The sequence below is a fragment of the Toxoplasma gondii genome, chromosome VIIa, assembly GCF_000006565.2.
Source record: "Toxoplasma gondii ME49 chromosome VIIa, whole genome shotgun sequence".
Lineage (NCBI taxonomy): Eukaryota > Apicomplexa > Conoidasida > Eucoccidiorida > Sarcocystidae > Toxoplasma > Toxoplasma gondii.
In genome coordinates, this window is record NC_031474.1 from 2,677,996 (window position 1) to 2,689,149 (window position 11,154).

The 11,154-nt window shown below is 51.9% G+C and overlaps 1 protein-coding gene across 1 annotated transcript; it reads left to right on the forward strand.

Annotated features, from left to right (window-relative positions):
• Positions 1-1,740: 1,740 nt before the first annotated feature.
• On the forward strand, positions 1,741-10,391 carry TGME49_203200 (hypothetical protein; the record flags this gene model as incomplete). Its single annotated transcript, XM_018779244.1, has 7 exons — positions 1,741-3,410; positions 4,308-4,447; positions 5,255-5,751; positions 6,340-6,550; positions 6,947-7,455; positions 8,012-8,450; positions 9,098-10,391. 7 exons carry the CDS (start codon positions 1,741-1,743, stop codon positions 10,042-10,044), a joined length of 4,413 nt encoding a protein of 1,470 aa, XP_018637364.1. The 3' UTR covers positions 10,045-10,391.
• Between the last annotated feature and the right edge of the window lie 763 nt (positions 10,392-11,154).

Sequence of the window (11,154 nt, forward strand, 5' to 3'; positions counted from 1 at the left end):
GTCCGGCACTTTCAGGTGTCGCTGCACCGTACAGCGCCGCGCTGCTCAGTCGAGCTGTAACGGCAAAGAACCATTCTATACGAGGAGTTCCAGGAGCTGCTGGAACGGACAATGGCGAGGAGAGCAACGGAAACCATGATCGAAATGGCGAAGCAAAAGATGAGACAAACGAGGGGGCTGTTGTACACGTTGCTAACAACGAGCCGGTTCCCTGGAACTTCCTAATGGGAGTTCTACAAGAGGTACAAAACGTGAGAGAGAAGTCGACGAAATACAGGGGAGGCAAATGTTTCGGTGTCGTCTTTATCTCCCTGGGGATGTTCTCATGCCTTATTGCTCGCTTCGCTGTTTCCTTTTCTGTGTAGCTTTGATTCTGCCCTCCACGCGTTTTTGCTCACGTTTCTCTTCGACCATTCACTTTGTATCTGTCCCAGTGTGGCACTGACACCTTCGCGAGTCGTTCGCCTTCTCTCTCTCTTTAGCTCTCGCTTCTGTCTTCTTTTCTTCCTCCTTTCGCTTTGTTTCTCTCTCTCTTCTGTGTTTTCCTGCTGTTTGTTCATTCTCCCCGCAGTCGTTGTTCCCTCCATTTGCCTCCCTGTCTACCACCCTCTCGCCTTCTCCCTCTTGTCCTTACACTCGAATTCTTACGCATTTGCCTTTTGTCCGCCCGTCCCGTTCACGTACACTCTTTTGTAGTCTTCCTCTCTAGGATTCTGTGTGGTTTTGACTGTCAGACTCTGTTTCTTTTTCGGTTCATCCGCGTTTTCGTCTCAGGTTGAGAGACGAATTTCTCTCTGTCTTCAGCCTGCGCTGGAGCTGGCAGACACGCTCCGTCTGACTCTTCCCAGCTTTGCTTTACCTTTGATGTCTTCGCTGCGGCCTGGGTCTGTCTTTCTGGGGCACTATGAAATTCTTCGGCTTCTCCACAACAGCGCGAGAGTGCCTCACAGCCGCGTCGTGTTCAAAGCGCGAGAGAAGGCGACCGGACAGCTGTTTGCCCTCAAACTGGTCGTCAATCGAGAAGACAGAAGCTCCCTCAGACCCGGCCACTACAGGTGAGAGGCGGTGGCGCAAAAGAAAACGACTTCTCTCGTGGACGGGCGCTCAACAAAGGCCAACAGTGTTTGGCGTTTCAAGTCACTGGACCAGACACTCTCATTGTGTGGTTGGCAGAAAACTTCTCAGGCGACGAAATGCGCATGCTGAAGACAATACTGTGCCCCGTTCGAGGCCGTTCTTCACTGTCAGGCTGAACACCAGGCGTCTGACGGAATGGTCGCTTCCTCCCACTGTGGTGTGTCCACTTCAACGTCTCTCCAGACCTACGTCTCGCTACAGATACGTCTTGGCTCTCTCCCTCTCTCCCTATATCTGTGTCGATCTGTTGAACTAGCTATCGCAACAACTGCGTATTCATCTAGGCATAAATGAATCTGCCTAGTCATCTGTTCTGATCTGTATCTACATATCTATCTCTGTATATCTGTGTCCGTCTGTTTGACTACATCGATCTGAATCTGGCAGTGTAAGTTTTTTATCTGCATGCGTTCGTGTATCGCAGTATATGAAACTCGATAGAAGTGTATCGGGATGGGCCATCAATGTACAAAGGCTCACATGCCTATCAAAAGCGAAAGCGCATTCTTGTCTCTTTGCCACGGCTCCGAGGGTTTTTGAGTCTCTTGCTGCTCAGTGTAGAGACATATCTCGGCCGAAGGAACCAGCAGCCGAACGACGAGAATGAAATGTTCCCTTTCCGAAGCTTCTAGTGCATTTGTTGAGCCACACACTCTTTCTTTTCTCTTGCTCAGACCGTGCTCGTGGTGTTCCTCGTCGCCTGCCTCCCCAGCGCTTTGCCTCTCGTCTTTTCTGGCCGAAGCCGCCCACCTTCACAAGCGGACTCAGATACTGAGAGACGCCGGTCGTGCTCACACTGCGCGCTGCATTCTCCACGGAGAAATTCGGCCGTTTGCCTTCCAACTGCTTGCCTGGGAAGGCGGCGAAACGCTGGAAGCTTTCCTCAGTCGCAAACGGATCACACAGACACCGAAGTGTTCTTTCTCGGCTGTCTCTTCTGCTGTCTCCTCTGCTGTCTCCTCTTCGTCTCCTCAACTGCGAGCGCCAGCCTTTTCTGAGAAGACACTCGTGGATCTGTGGCTATCGCTCTTGTCCTTGTTGGAGGAGCAGCACCGAGTCGGCCTGACGCATGGGCAACTGCAGCCTCGAAAGATTCTTGTGCAGCAGCACAGAGGCGCCAGCTTCGCGCCGTGGATGAGTTCTGTGGAGGCGCCAGAATGCGTAGCAGAGGAAACGCAGCTCGCTGGCGGCAGCGGCTGCGAAGACGCACAGAGAGAGATCGACTCTCTTGCAGACTCGACGCTCGTTCTGCTGGACTGGCAACTCGGCATCGACGCCCGGGAGCCGGCAAGAACAGAGACGTCCGCCTCAAGTGCCGACACAAACGGTCCTCCCGCTGCGGCTGCTCTTTGCGGTAGCCGAGAGGAGACAAGTCCGTCCCTGCATGCAGCGGAGAGAGGCGCTGCTGGAAGTCTCGAGGACGAGGTTTCACACCTCGTAGCAGAGGCGAGAAGGCGCTTGCTATCGGCGAGGGCCTTGGGCGTTTCGCCGCGAGAAGTCGAGCAGGAACTCCCTTCGGTTGCGGGTGCTGGAGCGCTCGCAGGTGCGTACGCGCCTCCAGAGCAGCAGTTCCTGCAACTGTCTCTCGCGGCCGAAGCAGCCGCAGTCGGGAGAGGCGAGCGCGGTCTGTGTTCAAGCGAGAACGGAGAAGGAAGGGAGAGGGAAGGTGGAAGCACCAACGGACAGCGACGGAAGTCGCGGCCAAGATTTCCTTCTCTGGAAATCCGAAAGACTTGGGACCTCTACGCGACTGCGAGGCTCATTGCGGAGTGCGTGACTCTGGAGGCGCCTACGCCGCTCTCCTGTGCTCCGACGTTCTGGGAGCCGTATGAGGCAGAGGACGGCGGCAAGAAAAGGGAAGACGAGGCGGGCGAGGATGGACAGGGAACCGGAAGAGAAAGCCGCCAAGCAGAGGAAAAAAACAAGGACGAAAACCAGGAAGCGGAAGAGCGACTTGGGGATCGGTGGATGTCTGAGGAGGCACCGGGAGGTGGGGAGAGAGGGGGAGGATGGTGCGAATTGAGAGAGGAGAAAGAGCGGGCGTTCTGGGATGTAAGACGAAACGAGCAAGGAGTGAAAGAACAGCAACCATGGCAAAACTGCGTCTCGCCACACATCCTTGTCCAAGCAAGAGGATGCTGTCTGTCCTCCCTCACGACTGAACATACATCCCTTTCATCAGTCGACGAAGAACTCCAGATTCACTTCGAGCAGCGCATTCTCCCTTTACATGCATACGGACTCTCCGATAATTTTATTGCCATCCTCAGCAAGTAATCAGAAAAAAACCTCAAATGAGTTACATCGGTCACTCGCAATCTTGAACCGGATTATATACGTATTTACGTACCTACATCTATACTATATATATTTATGTCTATAAGTATACGTATATATATGTATATATATGTATATATATGTATGTATATATATATATATATATATATATATATATATATGTCTAGATATGCAGACGTAGAGAGATTGAAAGGCGACTCAGATGTCCCGCAACTAGTGGTTGGAAACACTTCAAAACTAGTAAAATGTAGCGTCCACAGACGTGTATCAGCTACAACGTATATGCATATATATATGCATGTAGATATGTATGCATATACATGGATACGTCTATATATACATATATATATATACATATGTATATGTATATGTATATATATGTATATGTATGTGTAAACGGTTTGTATGTATGTGTGCAAATTTTTGTGTGTGCTCATCGGCATCTAGGAGTATATGCATCTGTCTGAATGTGCCGTGGTATTTATAAAAGGGTATACGCGGACGAGCCGATCAGTGCTTAGACTCGCTTTCAGGAATTTTGGGGGAGAGGATGATCGCCACTATGTTTGCATACTTGAGTGCGGTTCCTTTCCAAGTAAACGGAGGCGGTCTCGTTTAGCATTTGCGAATCTACTTGTGCCCCGAGAATGGATGTATCCAAGCTCCCCCGGTTTTTCTGCTGCTTCTGCGTTTCCTTCTTCTCGTGTTTCTGTTTCTCCTTCTTCACCTCTTCTCATTTGCCTGCTCGCCCGCTTGGCCCATGTTCTTCTTTGCTGTGGCGAGCCATGTTGTTCGGGTGCTTTCGCTGTTTCGCCTTCCGCCTTATTTGGTTCACTCCGTTGTTCCACGGTCTCATTTCGTCTCTTGAGCAGAGCGCTGCATCCTGAAGCACAGAAGCGATTCAAAGAAGTTGAAGAGCTGAAAAATCTCCTCCAGGATCTGCAGAAGAATCTTCGCCACCTGCCTCGCGCCTTAGCTGATGCTGCGCAAGACTGCTTGCAGTCGATCCAAAGTTCGTCTCTTAAACATCAACGTCGAGGACGAAATTCGCAAAAAATGGAGTCAATTGGAGCGCTACGCTTCCAGTCCTGTTGCGTAACTGGCAGTTCAGGGAAAGACATCCAGGAGAACGAAAAGCTTGAAATTCCGGGAGTTTAGAGGCCTTCGTTGGGAGACCGTGGTGTCTCGTCAGAAAGTCACTTTTTCTCTCCTCTTTCCATCGTCGGTGTCTCGGTTCCTTCGTTCGCATGCTGTCGTGCTAATGTTACGCTGCAAATGCTTCTCCCGTCGCTGGAGAGAATGCTTTTTCTTCACCGTTTTATCCTCCACACCAGAGGAGTCGTTTGTGTCGGAGGGAAGCAAGTACGCTGACAGGGAGACAAATGTCCAGTCGTAAGGGCATCTAAGGTGAACACGGTCTTTACGAAAGATTGAAATGCTTCGTTGGAGCGCCGTAGCAATCACCACGAAGAACAGACAGAAAGATTATCCAAAGCAGAGACAACCTCGTCAAGACGCTAGCAGCTCGAGGGTCTGCCTTGTTCACGAAATGCTTTTCCACCCTTTTTATTTTCAAGAGATACTTTGGTCCTCTCTTGTTTTCTATCATTCACGGTTCTGTTCTTCGTTTGCTTTAGGACTACAGAGCTTCCGTGTCTAGTCTGCTGAATCGTGCTTATGTGCTGCTTCGATGCTCATTCTTTTTTTCCTTCCCAAGTTGCGTATCGTTCCCTCTTCCCCTGTACTTTGTTTGCAGTTTCCTCTTTGGTCTCGCCTGCACTGTTTCGCTCTTCGTTCGCTTTCTTTATTCTTCTCTCAGGTGTAGGAGAGCCGCTGCAACGCTCCACGCTGGTTGCGCCGGCGGTGGACTCCGCTGGCGGGCTTTCCTCTCCGTCGCTTACCTTCAAGGCCGCCACTGTCGCTTCGCCTGTCTTGTCGTCTCTGCCTCTGAAGCCATCAACGCCGAAACAAGTTACACTGGACCTTCGCGGCGTCAAGTTCGACCCCTTTCGCATTCGCTATCTAGCAAAGTTCGCCAGACATCTGAATGCCGAGACGATCATTCTCCCTACAGCTTCGTCCTCTCTCCGTTCACCACCGTCTTCGTCCCCGGCGTCGTCGCTTCCTTTCTCCTCCTCGTCGTTTTCTTCTGCCTCGCCAGTGAAGCAGCAGGAAGACACAAGAGAGGACGCCGAAGACCGTGGTTTCATTTCAGTGCCTCTCGCGAAGATGCTGAATCCTGGAGAAACGCGACTAAGTCTCAGCGCAAAGGGTCTCTCCTCTTTGGAGGCGGCGCTCGTCGCCAGGACGCTTTTGGTGAGACACGACAGAAAGGCGAGGCAACGGTAGATGTTCATGTTTCTGTGCAAAGAAAGAGTCTGCTTGTCGGGGGCTCCTGAACACAGTCGAGAGAGGAAGACGCCGCCGTATGAATCAAACAGAGACGATGTGTACACGTTCAGACAAGACGCACATGCAACGAGTAAGCTGAACGGAACGTCCAGGCAAGGGACAGTCATGTGAAAAACGAACTTAACAAAAACGCATGAAAAGAGACAGAAGGTGAACAGCACACAAACCGATACACGCATATATATATGTATATATATATATATATATATGACAAACCTGCCTCTCTAGAGACATACGCATTCACCAATATAAATTTATTCATGCGTATTTAGCGGAAGCGAAATAGTACAGAGAACGGCGTAGTAGAGGCAGACGATCGGGAGCAAGAAGAATCGATAAAAAAACAAGTCTATGTCTGAAACGAGTTTCACTTAAAGCTGTGGCGAACAGCGAGCCTTCTGTCTAATGGGCGTCCTCGAGTTGCGGTCGATATGCTTCATCATCCATTTTGGAAGTGGAATCTCAAGTGATGTTTCTTACTTCTCTTCACAGACGGCCTCCTGGATTGAAGAACTCCGCATGAACGACAACGCCTTTGGCTCCGCGCCTGCATGCGCAGCGCCCTACGGAGAATCCCCTTGTGGGGAATCGGCACACCGCGAAGAAAAAAGCTGGCAAAGCAGCGCAGCCGCTCAACTCCTCGGCGTTTCCCTCACCTGCATGCGGAACCTACAAGTCCTCGACCTCAATCTATGCCACCTCTGTAAGTGAATCTGTCCTTTCGTACGTCCATATATATATATATATGTAACATATATATATATATATATATATATAACATACATATATATATATATAACATATATATATATATAACATATATATATATATATGTCAATCTGTGTATCTATCTACGTTTACATGTAGCTGGACGCATGTGAATGTCACCGACTTCTTCTGTAGCGGGCGGGGACCGTCCACGTTGACGAAGTCTATCGGTTGCATAATTCCGCTTACCCCCATAATGTCTTCTCACTCAATGCGATACATGCTTTATCGTTTCCGAGAGTGCACTGACACGATGGTAACGCGAACACTAAGGAGACGCCAGTCGGGCATCTGGGGATGATGATGCAAAGACGCTATTGTCTTTTTTCAGCTCCTCTCGACACTCTGCACCTTCTCGAGTGTCTTCGCCGCTGTGCAAATCTTCGTCGCCTTCTCTTGAGCAACGCGCTGATGTGCGACTTCTCCGACGTCTCGTCCGCCAGTGCTCTCCCCCTCCCAGTCCATCATTCTGTGCGTTCGTCTCGTTCTTCTCGCTCTCGTTCTCCCTCGATCTCTCGCTCGTCTCTTCTCTCTTCTTCGCCTTCATCTGTTCCGAGAGTTGTACCAAGCGAAGGGAGCGGGGCCGCAGTCCAGAAGGACTTGGACGCCACGGCGCCCGTGCGACGCCGGCGCCTGACCTCCTCGGCAGACGCAGGTCGCGCGGAGGAGACAGTAGACCTGGAGGTGCGAGGAAGCGGCGAGAGTGTCTGTCGCTTGGCGGCGACCGCGCTGAAACAAGATTGGTTAAAAATGGAAGAAATCGACTTTAGTTTTGGTCAAATATCCGATGCTGGGCTTGCCCTGCTCGCGGACGCTATCGCCGTCCACGCGCGACTCCAGGTAAGAGGCAGGGAGGAACGAGTCGGCCCAGAGCACTTCGTATCGGAGGGAGAGAGGGTGAGAGAGAACTTCTGAGAGGCTCTCAACCAGTTTCGTTACGTCAAACATGGATTGTCTCTCTGAGGCAGCCCAATTCTTTTGCGGCTCTTGCGCATGCCTTTCTGAGGCTTGGAATGTCGGAGGGAAGTTGCTTTGTCGTTATACAGGGGACCGGCGCCTCTACTGGGAAAGGGATGCCCCATGCAACCTTTGCTTACAAGTTCAGAAACATGCTCAAAGTTCAGGACGAAGTTGTCTGGACGCGAAATCTACACTCGCGATGCGTGTCAATTTCTGTGTTGTTTGCGTCTGTTTAGAATAGCGAGCAATGTCCTGGATCCTGTGCTCCCTTGGCATCGTTTCTCCAGTGAATACTTGGTAACGCATCAGACTCTCATGGAGTGGTGTACGCGAGCGGGTGTCTGGACACGCGAAGCGTTCCTTAGGACTCTCTCTCTCTCTCTCTCTGACTCGGTCTCTTTTGGTTCAAACTTCTGCGCCTTTCTCGTTTTCCAAGGTCGTCAATCTCAGCGGCAACCCCATCACCGTCATCGGCCTGCGGTCCCTCTGTCGCGCTCTGGGCTCCAACCACAGCGTTGCGCTCCTGAGCATGAACAACGTTCTCGCTCTCGAGTCACGCGCCCCCGCGCCTTTCGCGTCTGATGCGTCACTTGCATCTTCGCCGGTTCTTCCCTCCACTGCCTCTCCGCGAACTTCTGCCCTGGGAACTCAAGCGTCTCTGCCGGACCTCCCTCGTTTGGACCAGGGATGCGCTTCGCCCTCGCCTGAGTCTGAAGGACGAAAATGCCTGGCAGGCTCTGGAGAAGGTCACGAGAGCTCGAGAGGCGGCGCAGCAGAAAAGGACGAGGCGACCCTCCTGTATCAGATGATTCAGAGGGCCGTCGGCTTCAACGTCCAGTACAAGGAGCTTCGACGACACACCTCCGCATTTGAGAGTAAGCTGGAAAGAAAAAGAGGGCCGAGGGACGCTCAGCAGAAGTTCAAAGCTAGCGCGTCTGCGCTGAGAGCATTGAGCAAGGCGAAGAAAGAACGGGATGCAGGAGTAGGGGCGGTCGGGGAGAGAGGCTGGTCCAAGAGAGATTCTCCAATCTCGAGCTGTGCACCGAGCGTGGACCGTACAGTTGGAGATTCACAGCAAACATGCCTAGGATAAAAACCGATGCGAGAACGCGCCTTGCTCTTACGAGAAAGAACGTGCAATGGGATGCGTCAGCTCTAAACAGAGAAGGAGGAGCGAAGAGAGGCTGGACAGAGTGGGGAAGGGGCGCACCCTTTCTTTTTTGACAGTAATTATTAAATTATTAAAACACCGTATATCAAAGGAACTAAATAGACGGAACTAATTCCAGGGAACGTGAATCTGCGTACCCTGTTCTGTTGGCTGTATTCGGTCCCCCGTTTCTGCTTCTCTTTGGAAACGCGGTGACACTCTCGGCGTCTGAGGTGAAACCGCCACATGCATCCTACGTCGTCGATGTTTTCCGATTTTCCCTGTCTCTTCCTCGTGGCGCCCTCGTTTTGAATTGGCTTCTGCATCCAGAGCTTTGCCTCCTTTTTTCTCTGGCCTCTTCTCTCTTCCCAGTTGCTGTCGGTGCGACTCTAATGTGCGAAACCCTCGCATCGTGGCTAGACGGGGACTCCTACTTGCAAAAGAAGCTGCTGGCGCGCCTGCACGATGTTCGCCAGCACCACAAAAGTGTCTCTTCTCGAGAAGTTCGTCTTCACCATGGAAGGAATTTCCAGAAGGAAGTTCCGCCTTTGGCGTCTTGCGCGGATCCGGGGAAGGACGGTAACTCATCTGGGCTCGACACCCCAGGCGACGGGTCAGCAAACGCGGTTCTCAAACCCGCAGTCCCCGACCCTCCGGCGACCGCTAGTTGGGCTCCAGGCGACGGCGGGAGGAGGCCGGCAGGCGCGCCCCCGAGTCTGACTGTGACCCTTGCAGGAGAGGAAGAAGAAGTTGATAATGAGGAAAGAGATGTGAATGAAAAGGAGGGCGAACGAAGAGGGCGTTTTATGGGGGACGAAAGGGCAGAACAGGACCCCGAAGAGGAACTGGAGTCCAAACCGCGTATACAACACTCCCGCCGCCTCGAGGAAAACAATGAAACGAAAGACGGGGTCCACAAAAACAGTCGTGTACGGTTTGCATTGGACAATCCAGTGGGGGAGGCGTTCGTAGCTGGGAGCAACTATCAACTTGGACTGACACGGAGAGAATCAACAACCAAGTCTCTCGAAGAGGAGGACGAGGTCTATCTCGATCTCGAGATCGCGGTAGCCGACAGATTGCTAACGCGGGACGGCGCTGCGCTCCATCCGGGTCTCTTTCCTGCCTTCAAGCAAGTCGACCTGAAAGAGTTGGCGGGTCTCCTCAACGTTTCTGCGAGGTGGAAGATGCCGGAAAGTGACAAGGAAGTTGAAGGCTGCGAGCACCACGAACCCCGAAAACAGTCGGGGCCTCGAGCTGCAGGACATGAGGACGAAAAGGTCGAGGAGTTCGAAGCGAGAGACTTGAAGCCCGCGTGAGGCGAGGGACATGACGGAGAGGAAGACCAACCGGTTGACAGAATGCAAGTGTGTCTGCGTAGTGCGGAGAGAGGTAAAATGAGAAGAGGAGGGAGGAGGGAACAGAGACACAGTACCTTCCTGCTTAGACGCTATGCGCGCTTCTCAGTGGCTGCGGAGACAGACGAAAGACGTTTTTCCACTTCGTCTTTTTTTGATTTGCTTTCGCGCCAAGAAGGACTTACAACCTCCAGGAACGAGTCAGCTTCTTTCACCACTCCGTTGACAAAGGTTTTCAGCTCGATCTTGGTTATAAACAACGTCTGGACTCCGTTTTTATCGAACTCCGTTTCTCAACTTGCAAACAAGGCCCGCGCGAGACACAGACGCACTTTGCCGAAGAGTGTCTGCAGGGGTCCGCCGAAATTCTTCGTCTCTGTCACTCGGAGCATTTTCCCGACGCTGACCAAATACATGAGCACACATCTGCAAACACAGGAATAGATCTTTTCACACATTGATAGAAGCATCCCCGTAAACATGTACTGCAGAGTCATACATGCGTCTGCAGGAATTTTTGATTGGCTCCGCCGAGCGTATACCCGGCGTCGAGGAAAAGAAATCTGCTTGGGCACAAGGTCAAGTGGCCTCTTTCATGAGATGGAAACGTCGTTTTTCAGAAAGCGAGACTTTCTTTGAAGACGCGCCCTTTATGCAGCGCCTTTTGCTTACACTCTCTTTTTACCAGACACAAGAGGGAGAGGCGTGGATGAGCCCAGCTCCTTGGGTCATTCCAACGGGTATCACCTTGTCAGAGCGTTGCTGACCCACTACTCGAATTCGGATCTGCACGCAAGCGGCCTTTACTCCTGGAACAATCGCAGCCAGATCATTCAGTTCTTGAACGAGTTCTTGAACGGATTCACGAGCTAAATCACTCATGTACCTCTCCGTGGAACGCGCTGTTGATACGGGAGCGGCTGCTCGCTTCTTTCCAGGGTGTCCATGGCTCTCGTTGAGCATTCGTGTCAAGTGCCTCTCACAAAGAAAGCGTCAAAGTCATCTGCGTTTCATCACATCGGAGAGCTTGACTCATCTAGCCACCGTTCCCCACGGCTCCCATTCGGCTAC